We start from the raw sequence: 21,311 nt of genomic DNA, 5'->3' as shown, positions 1-21,311 counted from the left end.
TTATCATTTAATTGTTTTTAATAATCAAAAGAAACTAAATATTTAAAAGACTTAGACAGCCGCAGACCGAAGTGCACCAGCAACCGTCGTTTGGCTACAAAATCAACACCAGCATCAAAGTTGGTCACAAAAGTCTTAGATATGCAGTTTGATCCAGTGATGTAGCTACAGGATACAGACGCAAAGCTTTTCAGGTACATTGAGACATTCAAATTCTGCGTAGCAGATTCCTATGAGTGATGAATAGTCGCTCAACCACATGTATTACTCACGCGTGCTAAAGTCATGCGGCGGGGTTCACGACATTGCAGTGTTAGTTTACAACAATCAGGGCTCCTTCTAAAAGATTATGGTTGTGTTTATGAACATGTCAACATGTAAATACTCAGCTGTGACATGAATCTACAGGTGACACGCACTTTCATATGTGTGGAACTCAACAACAGACACATTTAAAAGTGCGCTCGCACACACACACACACAGAGAGAGAGAAAAGCATGTACCTTGCTGAATACAAGAGATAATGTAACACGCAAAAAACAAATTTCAACATTAAATTACAGAGCTCAAAAAATAAAAATCTATTTTAAAGGAAAAAAATGAATAGAAAATTATATCTACATCTGTATATAAAAATGAAAGATTGTAATAAGTTAGACTTTTCTTTCAATATTTTTTTTCTTTTTTTACAGCTGCAAGAATGACTGAGGATTGATCTCAAACAGCCTAGAGTCACTGTTACTTATCTAACATACATAAATACATGTATGTATTCATGTATGTAGGCATGGGCCAAACAGCAGTACTTTCAACTTCTATCAGCTGAGCTGGGCGTCATGGTGACGCCTCCTCAACAATCCACTGCACATATCAAGTATTTGGGAGGATTTCATTCGCCATTTGACCCAGGCCAGTTTCAAGGTCACAGTGGCCTGTAAGAGCCCTCACAGCAACAGCGAGTGGACAGCACACCCCTCACAGGTAGAGTATGGGCAACGAAGAGCAGCAGCGAGGCAGGCTGGACCATGGAGGTTAGAAATTGTTTGTGCTCACATCACCGACTGTAGACGAAGATGGACGAATTGACGTCACCCAAAAGTGAAGCCAAATCACCTCGAACACCCCCTGGTGGGTGGCAGGGGGAACTGCCATAAACGCCACCCCCTCCACGTAAGCAGATGGGACATGGACTGAACCCCCGCTGGGTTTTAATTTTCCGTTTGACTAATCAGTTGTTTTCTCACATGATGCGTTCAAACCGGACGTGATGACATTTTTTTGGTGCGACAAGATTACATACTACAGTAAGTCAATACAAATACACGACTAGACACGTGACGCGAATGGTGAGTAGCTCGACAGCAAATTCACGTCAGCCGCTTGTGACGCGTTCACGCGATAGCCAATGAGCATTGAGATCCTCCCTCTGTCATTGTCGTCAGATGTGCTGTCATTGTATCATGAATGGAGGATCACTACTGTCGCTGTGTGTGGATCACGATTGTATTGTGAGCAGGTGAAGAAGTAACTAGCTAGTTAGCCCTAGTTAATACCAACAACCTGCTGGTGACCAGTCCGGTGTGAACGCAGCAGCGTCAGACTCAGACAAAGGTAGATGGGTTGAAACATTTGAATAATAACAACAATGTGTCTGCCTTCTCTTCCTGTGGCGCTTAGCCAGATAAATGCTGTGTCCACATGCTCTGCCTCTCCATCTAATTACTGCACCTCCAGCCTGACAGGACTGTCGGGGGCGTACTGAAGATATAGCCCGGACGTCAGAATGATTGAGCAGACAAAGTGATGACACCTCGGGCCTCAACAAACGCGCGCATGCTCTTCAAATTAAGGAGCAGAGATGAAGGGCACACGTTAAGGCACCATGGAACACTGACGAATCTGAGGCACTGCATCAATGGAAGAGAAAAAGCAGGATTCATTCTCGAAACATCTGGAGACAGACGCTCCGTCAAAGGACAAACAGACCACCTTCTTTTGAGTCGCATTTCTGAAAGCAGGCTTATAAAATCGGCTTTTCTTTCCCGTTGAACGACCCGCTTTGGTCAGCAGAGACACCTTTTGTTTGGGTGAAGACTGCAACATGGCAGGCACGCCGGAAGTGCAAGCATAAAATAATCTGGCACTGCGGCGACATCACAGTTGACGCGCGCAATGGCCGATGCGTCGAGCCTTGATCCAGCTTAACTGTGGAGTAACCCGGGGTGTGCTCAGCATTCGTCTGCTTCTGGGATGTGTGGTGGCCAACTGCAGAGTCATGTGTCAATGTGCGCAGCTCTCTCCCATCATTACCCGCCTCTGTCTCGTGCCTCAGGAAGAACATCGTCCACTCATAACAGCAACTTGTGACAGAGGCCGAGTCTGGAATGTGTTCTGAACATTTACAATCGTACACAGCTTAAAGGAACAGTCCAACATTTTAAGAAATACCTTTCTCGGTACTCCAGTGTCTACTCCAGTGTAAAAGCATGAAGCCACAGCCAGCGGTTGATTAGCTTAGCTTAGCATAAAGACTTCACTAAGCCTTGTTGTCACCATGAGTGAAGACAGGCTGATTACCTCCAGCTTTTTCTGACAGCCGAGTGGTGTTGATTATCTCATCTGACTCTTACAAAGTAAGAAAGCACATTTCCCAAAATGTCGAACGATTCCCTTAAAGACACAAAACAACACATACCACCTTTTTATCAGAAGAAAAAGAGTCAGACATAAGATATACAGCCGGACGTACAACAGCAAACTGACAGACTCGTCGACACAATGAGTGCTGCCTTGTCCATGTGTCTTCACATCAAACCCCAAGAGAGAGGACGACCAAACACTTCTGGGAAGATGCGAAGAGGGAGAGGAAGTGCATTGAAGCTACCATGGTCAATCAAGAGTGAGCCTCCAAGCCCACCTGCATTTTTTTTCTGTACATTAAGAACTTTGTGAAACTGTGTGTGAAATTTAAGACATCAATAGCAGCTGATAGCAGTGTTGAGTGTAGTGAGGCTTCATGCATGGCTGCTGTCCTGGTGTTGTTCTGACTCACACTCAGTATTGAGTGGGCTTCAAATCTCCAAATGGAAAAGCTCATAACAACAGTAAACAGTGGCGTGGTTACAGTTAAAACCTAGAAAGCAGTATTAGTATAAGTTTGTTAACGAATCCAAGACTCTGTAGTCTGGACAAAAAAAAAACAACCTTTGACAGAACCGAACGCATTCTCTCAAAGTTTAGTCCCAAAGTGGAAAGGTGCATGGAAGAGGTTGGTGGTAGTGACAGAAGCTGTCACTTTGGCACCAGGCCGCGGGGTTTCGGGTAAAGGGGCGATCCCGGACTGGAGGGGCTGAAAGGAGACGTCGGGGTGCTCGACTTCTTGCCAGTTCTTGGTCGACTGAGGGACAGAAAGAAAAGACAGATTCAGGGTTCCCACTCTTTTCTAGAGTGATGATCGAGCTGGTATGACAGACAGGGATCTCACGTCAGGGAGATCAGTGCATAGCAAAACAACATAAATTGGTCTAAATAGAACTGAATAACAGCCAAATGTCCATGGCCACAAATGTTCACTTTTGCCCAGCTCAAAATAAACCAGCTGTATCATGGACATTCCTCCTGCAAAATGGTAAAAATAAAACAAAGCAAAAGTCAGATTAAATTTAATGTTCCTCATGCAGTTTAGTGTAGTCTCTGGACAGTTTTTGCTAGACCTACCAGCTTTTCCCTTTTCCCTGTAACACTTGCGATAGGCCTTTGATTTTGACATCATGTTAAGCCCTATTTTTTTCCTTTGCCCTTATTGTCAAATAGCTCACTTCCTGTTGAGCAGTGTTTCCTTTTAATGCAGTGTATTAGGAAAAGTTCTTCTCGAGGAGTCCTACATGCCAACAAAATTTGATGCATGTGATATTATGTCAGCCAATGACATAGGGGGGTGCTGTAGAGCACCAGGGCCAAAAAATGGCATATCCTGACAGAAAAAAATAGAACAATAATAATCCTTCCAAAAAGAAATAGTGCCTCGCACTTCACAACAAAGTTGGCGAATCGATATGCAAGTGGAAAAATGAGGACAACATTGTAGGTGTGCAAATACGTGAATTAGCTTTCTAATGAATGTTTCAGGGAATTCAACCAAGCTGCGGTTTATAAATGATTTCCACACCATGTTTGCCCCTTCACTACTAAGTGAAGTTAGCACACCCACTGAGCTTCCCCTTTAAAAAGTTTCATGGTCATGGTCCATGGTCATTCTTAACAACGTAGAATTGCATTTGAAGACACAATGCTAGCAAAGAAAAAGTAATTATTATCCATCTCTCAACAATAACATTACCCAACACATTTGAAACCGTGCTCCAAGCCGGAGTTTCAGCACAACCTTAAACCTTTGCAGGCAAAACTGGGCAAAACAGGCTAGCAAGCATGTTAACGTCAGCCATGACATGACTTGGGGCTACGTTCACATCGTTGCTACATTACCAAGAGCAACCAATTCAAATGATTTGTCCATAAATGTGCCCTTTCAGATGGATGTTCTATAGCTACCTAGAAGTTCATTCTCAGCTAAAAGCACAATTGCAACATGTTTAAAAAAATTTCCAGGACATTTTACTTAAAAAAATAGGTCACTTTTTCCCCAGTGTTTCCATGACGCTTGGGAACCCTGAGATTGTGGGAATGACAGCCAAAGTCATAAACCTACACATTCTGACAGTAACTTTCTTTTGTTTCCTGCCCAATTAATACAAGCTCCAGCCTAACTACAGGACCATCATGTAAGTTCTCAGATAATGCATGTTGGTGCTACACAAATTAAATCAAATTGATAGCTGAACTACAACATGGGTTCTTGACAGCTGAAGGACATCGTACATTTGACTGTTGGTCTTACCCAGACTTTGGTTTCTTGAGGCTAGAGCTGGCACTGGCTGGTGGGGTTGGTCCCAAGCGGCTGTGAAAGCCTGAGGCATCTACCTGGATCTCATCCTCATCCCTGAGAGCTTCCTCCAGAGCGGCTGCCACCGTTGGGGCGATAACTGGCTCCTGATAGTCTTTAGTTGTCCGTGTTGGCAGGTCCATGTCCAGTATCAGGATGTTTTCAGCCTGGGGGGAAGAAACAGAAGCAGACTCATTGAGAAAAAAAAATATATTGGATATTGCTGTGCATCACACAATAGAGGATTTGACCATGTGGTCCTTTGCTCCAAAGACAAAGGAAAAGACTAAGGCCCTGTCTACACGAATGCAAATTTGTTGTAAATACGCGGAAGTCTTGCACGTAAGCGCCTCACGTCCAGACGCACCCAGAGTTTTCGCTGCCTAAAAACGCACTCTTTTGAATCCAGGTCCCAGGGGCGAGAAGATAAATCTCCCCCGAGTTTGTGTATTTGAGTTTGTGTGAACGTCAGATACGCATACGATGATGTCATCACCCCACCCTTCGACCCTCGCCCCTCGCCCGCGGCCTCCCCAACAACAACAATGGCAGACTACAGGCTTGTGACGGTGCTGCATCAGATGCTGACTCTTCTTGGGTCACTAGGGCAATATATACTATTGCTCGGTCACTCCATAGGGCCAGGGAGAGGGGAGAAACCAAACAGTTGTCACGCGGCAACTGCTCAGAGTGAGGATTCCTTTTCCCTTCTCACTCAGCATCTTCGTACTGTTGTTCGGCTTCTTCTTCTACGAGTATTTGTATGATCCGCCTCTTCTTCTTTTTTGGTGGAGTTCTGTAGCAGAAAACAGCGCCACATATAGGCTGGGAATAGGTACTACACCGTTTCTACAGCTAGATGCGTCTTACCAATTAATCTATCATTACGGAGAAGTTTCAGGCCCCCCTGCTGAGGAAAATGGGGGGGAGATCGTTTTCGAAATATCTTGTGGTGTGGACGGGGCCTAAGAAATCTCAGATTCCTGTGATCCTTCACCTTGTCACACCTTGGGTGTGAAATCTCCAGTTGCCATTGGTCACTGTGTCCCAAACCCCAGGGGGTCATCGGGCCAATAAAAGCCTTCATCTCCCTCTTCTCCTGCCTCAGGGGAGTAAAGATCTCTTTCTGCCTCGACCTTCAAGGAGAGAACAGAACTCCTCTGTGAGGATCCTGACCTCCATACAGGTCTGCCCAAAGCAGACCGCTACAACTTCCAATTAAGGCAGGGACAAGGGAGCCTGCTGAAGGACCGACCAAGGCTGCAAAGTGTGGTTTTATATCAGGTCTCTTAAAAAGACTCTTCCTTTTCCCCATGGACTTGGTAAAGTAACCTGGGCATATAACGCATAGCAAATATAGGAATGTTTAACTTTGGTAGTGTACTGTATTGGATTTGATTCAATGTGTTCACTTGGTGGTTTTGTTATATCTATTAATACGCTATTTTGATGATGGTATTCTATTAAATAAACCTATTTTAACTTGGCACCTTTTGTCCTACACTGAAGTGTCTTATCAAAGAAACACAGCATGTGGTCGAACTGACACATTTGATGCCGCCATTTTGTAGTTACTTTGTTTACTGCCATCTTGTTTGTAGTACTTCGCAGACCTTTGACCACGACGGCCATCTAGTCTGTGTACACACAAGCACCTGCACACGCGCGCACACATATTATTTAGATTTGTTAGATTAGATATTGTTGTTTTCAATGAATAATCTTTTAAATAAATGTTTCTTAAATATACAGTTTGGTCTTTTTAATTTTGCATAAGAATGAGTTGTCAACCTCTGACCAGGTAGAACTCAAAATCCTTCAACATCTGCTAACTACCAACATGGTGATTTTGGTTGTAATTGGTAATTTAGTTATGAATCAGAATTCCAAATTGATAGTTGCACGTTGTAAATGAGACTGAATCAGTAAATTGGCTATAATTTCCCTTCCTTTGAAGGGTGGTTCCCCCAAGTCACTATAATTAATTAGGTTATCGACTTATCGTGCAACACTCGATTATTTCTATTGACCTGATAACCGCCATTGTGTTTACATGCGTGTTTGTTGACATAACGAGTCACGCTCATGACATACTACATTGTTGTAAATCGTGTAGAAGAAGAGTGCAGTGATTCACACACGCTACGACCAATAGGCCTCTGCTAAAGGCTCAAATTTTTCAGTTGCAAAAATACAATAATATCGTTTATCACAATAATTTCTGGCCTAATGTATCATCTGAAAAAAGTAGTTATTGTGACAGGCCTAGCCCAGAGGTAAATTTATTATTAATTGAAGATATTGTTTAATATTATTTTTTTATTAATTTTGATAGCCAAAACTGATCAACTGTGATGACAACAAATGGTGCCCTATGCATGAGGCAGGGTACTATTACCAATGTCAAAGCATAACAGCAATGAAGTAGGAACGTGCCTTTTGAATAGTTTTCTCACTGAGACCCAATGCTAGTTAGCCGATGAAACATTATGAAATGAACATGTTTTATTTGGAATCCAGTGTCTGTCACATTGAAATGCAAATTAACGGGTTAATCTTTACATGTGCAAACCATAGACTGTATATGAAAATGGGCGTAGTCACCGGAAAACAGAAAATGAAGCCAGTGCGGAAGCGCCTGAAGCCCACCTACACCTGCAACCATGCATCAATTGGACAGACCAGCTGTCAATCACGCTGTATATACGCAACGGTGCTTTATCATCTATATTCCTCTAAATAGGGCGATAATTTACAAAGCAAACATGCAGTATTGAAGAAGACTTGAAACAAGCATTTGAGACCATAGATTCCTCAGGAAAATGTCTACTAACGTTATATAAATCAAGTGAGAAGTATTTTCTAATTGACATCTATAGAAACTGACCGCTTTTTGCAACCAGTGGGTCGCCCTCTGCTGGTGATTCCAGAGAATACAGACTTCATTACGTCCATTTTTATATATGGGGACATTTTGGAGGAGCCTGAGCAGGGATATAGTGATGCAAGCCATCGTCCATTGCTGCTATAAGAGGCAACGTGGAAGCTAAGGGTCTGAAGTTTATTGGTATTACAGTGTCTAGAATAAACATATTTCTTATGCTAAATGCACTTGTACCTATGCTGTTAAGGCTGCATTGCAGTACTGTTGTTATATCTCATAACATCTAAGCTCAACCCTTGTGGTGTAACCTTTGAAACAGGAGATGAGGATGAACAATGCACAGTCACTGTGTCTTCAATGTTTTATATGCGCCGACGGCTCTTTGTGAGGTTTAAGTGTTAATACAATAGGAAGAGAAAGTGCAGCTTACTTTGTATCTCATGTCAGTCTTCATCATCATGGCCACGCGGGCGTGTTGACAGAGAGGCCTCCTGTAGCCGACTGCAGACAGAGGCCTGGTCATCATCTGATGTTCACTGAAGCAGATACACAGAGAGAGTGATGTACCATGGGAAAATGTATTTATAACAATACATATATTGTTCAATGATAGAAAGCACCCATTGCTTCATGCTATTTTTATTGTCTTTGTGTGTGCTCTAAGTTATAGTCTGTTAATGTTATTTGACTTTGTTTGTCTCTTTATGTGAAACTTTTTTATCATTCGCTGCCATCTTGATCAGGACTCCCTAGAGGAGTCGATATTGTATTTCAATGGGACCTTCCTGGTAAATTAAAGGATAAACAAGAGGGCCTTCGCCAGCCTCCCTGCTGGTTGGCAGGGAGGCTCACGAATGTGATCTGTGTCTACACAAGCGTTTTAGCTCTGTGTCAGAAATAATCTCTGCCCATATTAACTCACCTGAAAATGGTGACATGACCATTCAAGTAAGATTGTCTACTCTGCTGATGGTTGCTTAGTAACAGAAAATAATACAAATAAGTAACAACAATGATGAAAAGTAGGAGAAGGGATTTCTTCTCTTCTTCTACCAATGATGAGGTGGAACTGTTCTGTAAACTAAAACCGAGCGAGCAGCGTCTCCAAACTTTTTTAGCTGCTCAAAAATTCCGGAATAGTGTGAATGCCAGGCGTAAACAGCAACAGTGATGCGTTTGAAGACTAAAAAAACTAAAATGTAGTAGTGTGGATGAAGCCATAGACAGGGATGTAAAGGGACGGGCCATCTGCCCATCAATGCAGCCAATTCGTTGTAGTAGTCTGGATGGTCAGTCTGACTATGGCGCTCTGGAACTTCACCAACACTCAGTTGGCAGCATTTCTACTAGATCAGTAAAATAACCTGCCTCCTTTTTAATTCCACCCACTTTGCCTTTATCATAGCACTGAAAACAGGGTTTCTAGTTAAAAACTGGGTTTCTTACAGTATTTTCTCGCTTTGGAGAAACCAGGCTGATAGCAGGAGCCATGTTGCTACATTACACATGAAAAGCACTTCTAACCAGATAAAGAATGTACAAAAGAAACAGGCAATGAATATTGCATAACTTACTCCTCTAGGCGTGTGATGGGCTTCATCTTCCAGCACTCGTCCTCCTCATCAAAGTGAGCTCTGTTGACTATTTTGTTTTTCTCCTCTAAGGGAATGAAGTTCTCAATGATCAGATGTCTGAAAGACAAACAGACAATTCATTAGCCAGAGAAATGACAAAAAAAACTCAGGTGTGACTGAACAATCCAACTCTGCTGTATGTTATTTATTACACTTTGTTTGCTCATTTATCCAGTTCATTTCATATCAATTAACAATCACACGTTCATATATTAAAGAATAATCGGGCAGAACAGAACTCGATTCTAAGTATGCAGCAGTGCAACTTTTCTCCTTATATTATATTAAAGTATCCTGTCAGCATGTTAAACCAAGTCTGTCAAGTGTAATACACATGGATTCTTTTCACCGCCTTTCCCTTTTCAATAACCTTAATGTCTCAAAGTTTAAGTCTGACAGGAAACAGAGTCTAATCACATGCAGTTTAAAGGTTGCTGTATGTTTTCTCTCCGGGAGCAGGACAGATCATGTTTATGATAAATATTGTACGACTGACCTCATCTCCTTCTCTATCCTCCTTTTCACCACTCCCTTCCAGTGACGTACTATCCTTGGTCACTTCCCACCGCTCCACCACCTGCCCACTTGACCCTACCCCCTCTCACCCTTTTCAGTCTATCGCTCCGGACTTCTTCCTTTCCTCACCCAGCTCATCAATACCCTTGTGACAACTGGTTACTTTCCCAACACTCCCTTCGGCAAAAGTGAATCCTCATTAAAAGAGAAACCCACACGCAACCCATCTGATGTGAACAATTACCACTACCATTTCCTTCCAAAACACTAGAATTTGCTGTCTTCACCCAACTTTCTGCATATCTCCACCAGAACAACCTTCTTGACCCCCACCAGTCTGGATTCAAGGCAGGGCACTCAACACTGACCGCCCTCCTAGCTGTCAGAGGAACTCCACACAACTCCTGCAGCCTCCCTCTCCTCTTTGTCATCATGCTCGACATCAGCTTTTGAACGTGAACCACCAGATCCTCCTCTCAACCCTCAAAGAACTGGGAGTCTGAGACTCGGCACTCTCCCTGTTTGCATCCTACCTCAAGGACCGCGCCTACAGGGTTCCTTGAAGAGGGATCTATGTCTTAACCCTGCAACCTCACTACTGGGGTCCCTAAGGCCTCTGTTTAGAACTCCATCCTTTTCTCTCTGTACACCAGGTCACCAGGCTCTATTTTTCACTCCCATGGCATTTCCTACCATAGCTTTGCAGATGCAATTAATTTGGTCCTTTCCAAAATCTGAAACCCAGGTGGCAGCACAAATCTCTGCCTCTGCAAGTGTCTGGCTGACATTTTTCTCAGTGGATGTCAACGCACCACCTGAAGCTCAATTTGGGCAAGACCGTGTTCCTTTACTTCCAGGGAGGGCATCTCACATCAACAACCTCTCCTCACCATTGAGAACTCTAAGGAATCCAGCTCACTGCAAGGAACCTGGGTGTGACAACGCTGCCAAAATCGCGGTGACAACCAGCTCCTCCATAACATCAAGAGGATATGTCCATGTGCAATCCTCTGCAGCTCATCCAGAATGCAGCGGCCCGGTTGGTCTTCAACCGATCAAAAATTTCCCACACTACACCGCTCCTCCGCACCCTGCACTGGCTTCCAGTGGTGGCTCGAATCCTATTCAAGGCACTGGTACTCGCCTACAATGCTGCAAATGGCTCAGGCCTTTCCTACATCCAGATCATGGTCAAAACTTACGCCCCATTTATAAAACTGTGCGTAAGATCCTGTGCGTACGTGAATCAGCCTCATTTCCCGCCCCCGTACACACCCATTTGTAACCATAGTCAATGCAAATCAACTCATGAATGCTGATATGTTAATGACCCTGGCATGCAATTGTTCATTGTTCCGACAGGTAAAGAAAAAAGAAAAGAAAAAAATCGCCTGTAGGGAGGTGGACACGCCCGTAGGGAGGGGGACGCCCGGAAAACAGCGTTATTTGGTGCCACAGCAGCGGATCACTAATAAAAAGAAGCCGTGCGAGAGGATACGTGTTGCGCGGCTGTCAACTGTCAGTGGGTCACAGCGGACAGTGGGAGGAATTAGAAAAGTGGCCCTGTATTTAATTTGTGTTGCTTGAGTATTATTTTAAATGTGCGACATAAAAGACTCATTCATTCAAGGTGGAGGCAAAGAGGTACGTGTCCACAGCGACCCCTCCCCGCACTCTCTCCCTCTCGCGCAGGGTGTGTGTGTGTGTGTGTGTGTGTGTGTGTGTGTGTGTGTGTGTGTGTGTGTGTGTGTGTGTGTGTGTGTGTGTGTGTGTGTGTGTGTGTGCGTGCGTGTGTGTGTGTGTGCGTGTGTGTGTGTGTGTGTGTGTGTGTGTGGGCGGGGTCAGTGAGCAGCGAAGAAACACTTGCAGTAGTGTCCAAAGGGGAAGTGTCTCTGTGTTCTGCCGTTTTTGAGGAAGTAAAGGGAGTTGGTCATTGGGGCGAGAAAAAAGAATTGCAAGCGCTGTGTGTGAGGTGTCAATCCATCTTCTCACATTTACTTTCTACAATCTGACTTCAGTTCACGACCTCCCCGTCTGTGTCGCTTATTCCCCTCGTCTCCAGAATGTTTGCTTACGGTGCGCACATTCTCCAGTCAAGTTTATTTTTTAATAAATCTCAACCTTTGCGTGGGAAGTGGCGTACGCACGTTTCCAGCCCCGTTTTGTGCGTACGCCATGTCTATAAATGAGACCCCTGGTTCCTCAATGGTGGAACAAGCTCCACATTGACATCAGAATACCTTCAATGCTTCCGTCGCAGACTGAAAACTCACCTGTTCAGACTGCACTTCTTGAAAAACACAAAAAATCTCTAGAATGGAGCACTTGAAGCTGTTTTTGCCTATTTGTTAAATGTTTATGTACTCTCTTGATTCTTGCCCTTTTTGGGTAATATCATGGTTGAGTGCATTTATTGTAGGTCGCTTTGGAAAAAAAGTCTGCTAAATGAATGTAATGGAATGTAAAAAAATACTGATGTTCAGCAGTATGATAGGCAGGCTCCATACTTCAGTTTGAGGTCCCTGGTGAGCTCGTTCTGGGTTTGTTCCAGCTCCTGGCGCTCTTTAATGTGTTCCTCCTGGATGTCGTGGATTTCTGCCTTGACTGCCTGCAGCTTGGCAAACAGCTGAAGGACAGAGGAGGAAGAGGAAACCAGGGTTTCCATGATGAAAGGGAATTTTAGAATATTTTTTATCAGAGCTTGGCTTAAACACCACACTGTCATGAGTAATGGAATATCTAAATCTGCCAACAACGACAACACTTATTCTTAAACAATCTAAACCTCTCATAAACCCTAACAAGTGCACATCAGATTCCAAAATTAAGCTGTTACACTGTCCTGTGCTTTTTCAAATAATGAACTGCATCTTTATGACATAAGTGTATTTGTATGTACTCAGGATAAATTCATTGACTACAGAGGCCAGGACTGGAGGTGCACACAGAAAACAAGTGTCCTGTGCCACTGTGATTGGAAGAGTCATCTAGTAAACCAGTCAGGGTTGGAGTTGATACCTTTTTTAGCTTCTTGGTTTTGATGTCGACCTCCTGCTGCAAGGAACTGTAGGTCTCCTTCAGCTCCAGAGTCTCCTCGTCCCGACTTTCCATCTGCTGCTGCATCTCTCTCTCTCTGCGTTTCTGCAAACACACATTTTAAACTATAGACTGCAGTGCTGTGTGTGTAAACACAAGTCACTGACTGAAAGGCAGACTGTCATAATTTCACAATCAGCCAAGTGAGGGACAGAAGACAGCACAACAGTAACCGTCAACAAATAATGTAGGAGATGAGGAAGAAAAGTGAAAGTAAATGTTACAGAAGTCAATCGAGCCGAGTGCAAATGACAAGAACCGTGAAGTTTGCATGTTCTTCCGTACGTGCCTGGCTTTCCTCCAGGTACTCTGGCCTACTCCCACAATACAAGGACATGCAGGTTAACTAGCTGCACTGAATGTGAGTGTAAATAACCAGCGATCACTTTTTTGTTGTCATGCAACCTTCAAACAATTACTCTAATCCACAGTTCAGGTGATTGGAATACCTGTTCAGCGATTTCATGCCTCTTCTGCTCCAGCATTCTCTGCTGCTCATTGGTGTGATCCACTATGTTCTTCCCCCCTACCAGGAGCTTACTCTCCATTGCCTGGGCGAAGAAGAAAAAAATGGTTGAAAACATTTCAAATGGGGCACAGAAGCATTTCCATCTCTCTACAATACATTTCACTAGGAGAACCACAGAGTCTGTTGACTCACAAGAAGACCAAGTGGCTTGTGTGTATCATCATCATTTAGTTGAGTCAAATTTGTCATGTTAAGACAGAAGTTATGCTGCATTCACACCAGACGCAAACCAAATTATTTTGCATTAATGGATTACATACAGAGTCAATGCAATGACACGACTAGACGAAAAATTTCGAGGCAACGAGTCGGGCGTGCAAATGGCGTGACACAAATAAGTGGTGAAGTTGGACGCTAGCTAGCTAGTTGGCACAACCACTTTGAGTAGCTTTGCATCGTCATTCCTGTCTGACTTTTTTTCATGTTTACCTGTGTGTGTCTTTGCGTGTATTTTTTCAGATAAGGTTTGTCGTAGAAAATGGAAGGAAGAACGGGAAAATATTCGTGCAAAAGATTTCTTGCAAAAATTCCTATTGCGTCCGTTGTGAACGCAGCATCACAGTCCAGCCGTACAGAAACGTCCCGTCGAGAAAAGTCTGCCTACCTTAACCTTGGCTGAAAGCTTCTCTCCAGCCTCCCTCTCCCTCCTCAAGTCTTCCATTTTCTTCTCCTTCTCCTTGAGCAGCCGAACTTTCTCCTCAGCCACCAGACTGTGATCCTCCATGATGGCTCTCCTCTCTCTCTCCAGCTTCTCCTGCTGCTCCCGCCAGTAATCTCCTTTGTCGTCTCCATCTTCATCATCGCCCTCCGTCTCTCCTTCTTCCAGATCCTCACTGTCGCTCCCTTCCCCAGCCCTCCTCCTCTGCCTCCTCTTTTTTTTCTTTCCCGAGCGATTCTGCAGCTGTGCCTTTAGCATGGCGATCTGCTCCTGAAACTCCCTCAGCAGGGCATCCTTGGGGTCCTCGTTGATGCGTGGTTTGTTCTTGATGTTCTTTGCCCTGTTGGAGTAGCGCAGGGTTGTCAAAGTCTCCTCCACGTTGTAGGAAGCTGGACCAATGTTGGCAACCATGACGGTGCGGGCATTGCCCCCCAGCGAGTCCTGCAGCAGACGGGTGAGTTTTGAATCTCGGTAGGGGATGTGGCTGCTCCTGCCATCCACCAGTGCTGATATAACGTTCCCCAGAGCAGAAAGTGACAGGTTGATCTTCGTGGCTTCTTTAAGTCTCTCCCCTTGAGCCCCAGTCTTTGTCTGCCTTTCGCTGCCGGCTAAATCTACCAGGTTCAGCTTGCCAACCCTGATATGGTTCTCCTCTTCCTCATCCAACTCACTGCACTCAACAGTGATGACAAATATGGCGTGAGATCTGGAGCTGTGTTCATTCATGTTCGTGGAACCCACAGAACGATTCTGGTTGCCCACATTCATGACATGTTCGATCTCCCTCACACTCTTGGTGACGAATGATGAAAGGTCTTTGACATACACGCCAGTGTCAGGCCTCTCCCTCAGCTCAAGGCGATGGGATTGGTCCTTGGACAGCAAGTCCTTGATCTCCTCTTGGTAGATTTCGAGATACGAGGCCCTCACCAGATACTGCTGATTCTGGGACCGTGAAATGTGTGTGAAGATGTGCTCAAAGGAGTTCGGGATCACCCCTCTCCTCTCTGGGTCGTTTCTCACCCCCTCCATAGTGTATGTCTTCCCCGTACCTGTCTGTCCATAGGCGAAGATGGTCCCGTTGAAACCGAGAAGAACGGAATCCACCAGGGGCCGGAAGGTTTCGTCATACAGATCTATCTGTTTGGAGTTCCAGTCGTACACTGAATCAAACGTGAAGACTTTGGGGGGTTCACTGGCCGAAGCTTCCCTGGGGTTCCTCACCATTATTTGGCCCAGTTTCACGTCGACCGAGACCACCGGTTCAAATTTGGCCGCCCGTTCTTTTTCATTCATGGGGCGACAGCGGACCACCACCTTGACCGACTCGTGACTCCTGCTCTTGGACATGGTGAGGCCCTTGGCACTTCGTACCCTCGGTCTTCCGAGTGCGGTTTCAGGAGCAGCCTGCCGGAGGAAAGGCCCGCATCAGAATCTGCGGGAGGAGACACATCCAAATGATCAGTCACAACCTTCGACGGCCACCTCGCTGGTCACACGCCGGTGCCTCCGCCCCACTTGAGCCGACTGAAACGAGCCCGTGGACGGGCCGTTATTAGCCGCTACGGTAACGAGTCAATGTCGGGAGCACTCTGCCGGACGGGACACGTCGCTCAACGGCGGCTGTTAGCGACGATTCTTCAAAACCGAGCGGCGAGTGAGCTAACGAACGCGAGCTAATGCCAACGGCCGAGCCGCGACGAGAGCACCAGACCCGGCCTAGCAACGGCAAACACACGGGTCACCTCAGCTACAAGGCTGGTAGCCTTACCTGGCTAACAGCTCGGTGGTGGTGGTGGTGGTGGGGGGGACACGGACACGGACACGGACCCGGCGCGTCGCCGTGCGACAACCAGAAGCACGCGACGCGACACGGACACAACTCCCCACCGCGCGCACGGGAACGTCGTCTTAACATTTGTAAGTGGGCGAACGTTGGCTAATCCATAACTGGCAGTCAGCCGTCCACACCGCTGCTCATCCCCGCGACGCTCCCGGCCTGGGTTGCCAGGTCCAAGCACATCATCCCCCCCAGAAGAGCAACGTGTGAAAAAACACATTAACCCATGTACAAATTGTTATTCTGACAGAGCATATGGGTTGTAATTATGTATAAAGTTAACTAAAACTACTAAATATATTTATTCAGTTGTGAATGACGAGGTTACAACTCCCACATCCGTGTACGATAAGAATACAAATTTCAAGTATTCTGACTTATCTGGCAACCAACCAGATTTTCCAACATTGCTCAGCGTATCAGCTGATTCAGTTCTACTCGCAGCTAAGCTCCCACGGAAACAGGCCCACACTGCTGCTTCTTGGAAATCTAATGTTCACATCTTTATTGGTGAAAAACATGATAGAAAAATAACTTCAACACCATTGCATTCACTGCTTTCAAACTGAGGAGCACAATTATCTTGCAGCACATTTTCCACTTGGATGTAAATCAAATCATCCGGTGCAAATCAACCATTTTGTCCACCAAAAACCTTTGGTTCGCATTGTCAATAACAGCACTGCTCCTGTGACATTCACACCAGCGTTCCACACATCTCATTTCTGGCCCTGGTGAATTGAGATGTGGAAAGGCAGTCTCCTTTTTCCTCTTTGTAATTAGTATGGACAGGAGGATCAGTTACTGTGGTCTCCTCGTAAAGGAGGACAGAGGGAAGGAAAAGATCAAGCTGTAGCGAGATGGAGGGACTGGAAAGTGGGGAGAGACAGTAAAGTGGAAGAGGGCAAAAGAGAGAGGAAGGCCATGATCGCTGACGCTACAATCAGTCTTTTCCAGAGTTCACTGAGATGATCAGAGTTCCTGCTAACGTGTCTGGTTTGTAAAACATAAATCCAGCGACAGATTTCAGAATGTGGCTAAAGGGAATGTAAGTGAAACTGCAGAAAACTGACTCTACTACAGTGAACAAAAGTAGGTAGGTCCAAATCTTTAGAGGGAACATACACACAGGTTTTCCAAGCAGGGAACAGACAAAACAACAACAGCATTTCTTGGTGTAGTAGCATGTTGCAACATTTCAAAAACATTCATACTACCAACTGGTTACATGCCATCTTATAAGGCTTTCCTCCATTCCCATTCTAAAATGTAACCTGTCTGTGCTTGTTTCTTATCTTGCTTTACTCATTAAGAATGTCAAATAAAAAATAAATATCCTCTGCTTTTCACACGCTGTCCCGCCTCGATCATCGGCGCCCCGAGGGCGACCTTTGCGATGCTCCTACTCAGAGTTCTTCTCTGGGATTTGATTTCCCAGGCTTGTCCATGCCAAAAAAGGAGGATGGGAGCCCATGCACGTCCCGCTCCCTCTTCACAAACGCGGAGAAGGAAGAGACGCAGTTGCCAATGAAGTGGTCGGCGCGGCCTAAGATGTACAGGTCCAGCTGCGCCGAGTCTGGCTGGAGAGTCACCACTTTCACCTGGGGAGGCCATGATGAAACAAACAAATTAACAACCAGGTAAAGAAATTCAATATTGTAAACGAAACCTGTTTTACAACTTGTGTCACTGACATGCCAATCAAAACCTAACTCGTCAGTTGGGCGTGCCAGAAACAAGAGTCCAATTTAAAACTTGTGTTTTCAACATACTTGTGAGCCCATGACAGAGGCTAGGCACACCCACCTTTCCCTTGAAGAGCTTTTCAATATCTTTACTATGGGATTCTGAGTCAGTGGCAATGTAGATGGAGCTGGCCGAGGTCTTCTTCACCCACAGCTTGACAGCCCTGCGAATCTCTGCCAGGTCAGGGAGGCACATGGGCATGGTGAGGGGCAGGGCTGTCTGGTGGTTGTATCCGACGCACTGAGGAGAGGCCATGAAGTGAGGCCCTGCATCTCCACTCTTTAGCATTTTGCATGCGTTTTGCTGTCGGGGTGGAGGAAGAGAAAAGATTTCAAGGTGACTATGTGGCTGATGAAGGGAGTGAGAACCAACCTACAAATACACTCCTGTGACTACTCAGGTGCAAATGTCCCCCAAACTCCTCCTAGGTTTTCAAATGTGACGAGGGAAAAATAGATCTGGCCATGTCAACTTTTTCTTTTCTTATCGTCAACAAACGCTAAGCAAAGGCTTAAAAATAACAAATGTGTGCTACTAACAAGTATTGTTGTTTATATAGCCAATTTCTCTGTGCCAGTACCTCTGTGTCGGGTTTTTGTTTCCACACACACACACACACACACACACACACACACACACACACACACACACACACACACACACACACACACACACACACACACACACACACACACACACACACACACACACACACACACACACACACACACACACACACACACTCCTGCTTCCACAAATAGTCCTTAGAGCACAAAATGTGGGTTAATCTGCTGCATAAGAGTCCCCAACAAATGCATTGTATTCTCCTGTTTGTTTAAGGTTTGATGAAAACTACAGTGACCCAACTGTTTTTAGAAAAATGACCCTTTCATTAAAAAAATAAAATAAATGAAACAATACATTTGTGAAGTGTTTTGAATGTTCACACAACAGTAGGACGAACCATGTGGCCAAGTGTCACAGACAGGGTAGGGAATCATAAAGCATTGTTGGTTCTGATATTTTCATAACATGAAGAAAATATAGGCCCTGCGATAGGCTGGTGACCTGTCCAGGGTGAACCCCGCCTCTCGCCCAATGTCAGCGGGGATTGGCTCCAGCCCCCCGCGACCCTTAAATGGATAAAGCGGTAGACGATGGATGTATGGAAGAAAATATAGAATATCACTACTGTATCTTTTAAAAGATCAAGAGAACTGAATACAATAGTTTAGCACCATACACCTACAGACCACAAACAAGATATTCAACCCTACCCCCACATGAGCAATCGAAAGTTAACTTTTCTTACACACATCAAAGTTTCCTTACATAAATTAAACCATGATTAGGGATGAAACTAATAAAAAAAATAATAATTTGATCACCAAAAGCTACGTTTAATCAATGTAACTTAACGTTGTATCGCTCACTGTGTTTTTCGCACGGATGATTATTACCGTCGCACAACAGGCTTCTGCTGTGGACACATGCAGTGAAGACTTACGAGCTGGCGCGGATAATAAAATGGATGAAGAGAGTGAAAACAGTGAAACAGGCGGAAGAAAACTACAGAAAGTGTCCAAAGTTTGGGATCATTTTAAGCATATACAAAATTAAAACTCGGGACAGACAGAGGGTGGGTGCGCGGAGCGGCGCCTAGGGCGCAGGCACCGCAACCACGCTGGTATAATGGTTCCGGAGAGGATAGGGCCAGGCCAAAGGTGACTGATGAGGTGCCCGCCACAAAACCAACCCGTCCAATCCAGCTAACCTTCGCGAGCACATCCCCGCTGTCAGGTCTGTCGTTGCCCTTGGAGCAGGCCAGCGGGAGGTGCAACGCTTTGAATAATCGATAGCTGCAACCCTTACCATGATGTCATTCGATTGTATGCAGGCGTACAGGCTCGAGGAGGGTGACAAGAGCTGATTGTTTATTATCTTCTGTCTGATAAATGATGTGAGCACAGATGTATGTGATTGTTGGTCAGTGAGTGTGTGTGTCAATAAGAGAAGGAAACATGAGAAACGATAAAGAAAACAACCTGTGTGTGTCTGAGGGCCTAGCACAAACATCTCGAGGCTCGTCTCACCCAGTCTATGCCAATCCTCAGGTGAATACCAACGTATGGCCTGGTCAGTGAGGCGGCAATGTGCTCCTCTCCCTCCTTAACCATCTTGTCCGACCACACGACGTAGCGCTGCAGGCTCACATGCTCCTCTATCACTGGGAACTGTGCAGGAGCCCCAGGCATTGCCAGGACAGGGTGCTCGGCAGGGGGGAACCTGTTCCGGCAGGGGAAGTGTGGAAAGAATCCAGCCTGTTCACAACTGCGGACGAAGCACTGATAACCAGCAGTAAACCCACCAGTCACTCCATCATTATGTTTGAGGCTGTGGTTTTTATGACATGTACTCACTTTTTCATCCACTGGGGTTGGTGGTAGGTGTTAAAAGACATGCCCCCAAACAAGACAGACTTGTCAAACTCCACACCAACGTAGTCCCAGAATGGGCCGAACGGGTTCCCATCCTGTAAAATCAGACCCATGCATGTATGTCAGAGCAACGACACAGTAACTCGCTTCATATTTATGTGGTTCAAGATCTACTGAGGAAATGATAATGACAGTCTCTTGTCCACCAGAGGGCAGTCTTTTCACTTGCAATCACAATAATTTGTTGATGAAGAGGCTGAGCATTGACGGAGCTTCACTCTTAGCTTTTTTACTTTCAATTTCAAAAGGTATTGGGAAAGAGAAATTGAACACTGGCAGATCCTCTCAAAGCAGCGACCATGATCGTCAAATTAAAGCTATCTGACACAAATCAACAAAGGAACCTGTTCCGCTGGACTCTCACCTTCATAGGGCAGGATTTCTTGTCAACACTCCGCTGTGCCGCAGTCTCAAAGCAGTAAGCATTCCTCTGTCCCGGGGGCCAGTATTCGGGAGCCAGCTTCTCCATAAAGTCTTCCAAACTGACCACCCGGTGGAAGGCATACAAGGCCTCCAACTGGAAAAACTCACTGTAGGGAACATGGACCTGAATAGAAAAAAAAAGAATTGAATAAAACTCCACTGTAAACAGCTGCAAATGTTCATTTTCTTCTAAATCGTCAGTAAATCTGATGCAAAGACCCAAACCAGCCAAGTGTTAGTCTGTCTCTTAATACGCTGCAAACATTACCCAAACACGAGTTAAGACTGTTTTCAGGTGCAGATCTGGTGCTGTAGTGAGTTTTTCTGGCAGCAGGACAGTAAGTGTGTGGGAAGGGGTCAAAATAAACTGAAGGGAGGGGCTCGTCAATGTGCTTCTGAAAAACCATGGAGCGCTATCGTGCAGCAGAATAAGACATATCTTGCTTTGAATACGTAGAAAATGCTTGTCAGAAGGGCATCAGTTCACTGTTGAGTTTGGTCAGAAATATAGAAGAAGAATATTTGTAAGAATATACAGACGTTC

At 45.1% G+C, this 21,311-nt stretch overlaps 2 protein-coding genes across 2 annotated transcripts in view; both read right to left on the bottom strand.

Annotated features, from left to right (window-relative positions):
- On the bottom strand, positions 1-16,273 carry kif3b (kinesin family member 3B). Its single transcript, XM_035645647.2, has 9 exons — positions 16,032-16,273; positions 14,207-15,695; positions 13,523-13,624; positions 12,996-13,118; positions 12,485-12,603; positions 9,402-9,518; positions 8,258-8,363; positions 4,899-5,110; positions 1-3,398 (listed from the first exon to the last, which is right to left on the bottom strand). The coding sequence occupies exons 2-9, from the start codon at positions 15,608-15,610 to the stop codon at positions 3,293-3,295; spliced, it is 2,289 nt and encodes a 762-aa protein (XP_035501540.1). The 5' UTR covers positions 15,611-15,695; positions 16,032-16,273; the 3' UTR covers positions 1-3,292.
- A 305-nt stretch (positions 16,274-16,578) lies between these two features.
- pofut1 (protein O-fucosyltransferase 1) overlaps positions 16,579-21,311 on the bottom strand; it is a 6,919-nt gene continuing 2,186 nt past the window's right edge. The window contains exons 3-7 of the mRNA XM_035645652.2: positions 20,709-20,891; positions 20,267-20,379; positions 19,940-20,132; positions 17,907-18,149; positions 16,579-17,701 (exon numbers count right to left, since the gene is read on the bottom strand). Coding sequence (XP_035501545.1) covers positions 17,507-17,701; positions 17,907-18,149; positions 19,940-20,132; positions 20,267-20,379; positions 20,709-20,891 — 927 coding nt within the window. The 3' untranslated portion in view covers positions 16,579-17,506. The remainder of the gene's footprint in view (positions 17,702-17,906; positions 18,150-19,939; positions 20,133-20,266; positions 20,380-20,708; positions 20,892-21,311) is intronic.

This window comes from Scophthalmus maximus, chromosome 3 (assembly GCF_022379125.1).
Source record: "Scophthalmus maximus strain ysfricsl-2021 chromosome 3, ASM2237912v1, whole genome shotgun sequence".
Classification (NCBI taxonomy): domain Eukaryota; kingdom Metazoa; phylum Chordata; class Actinopteri; order Pleuronectiformes; family Scophthalmidae; genus Scophthalmus; species Scophthalmus maximus.
The sequence above is the reverse complement of the archived record's forward strand: the minus strand, read 5'-3'. Positions and strand labels throughout refer to the sequence as shown.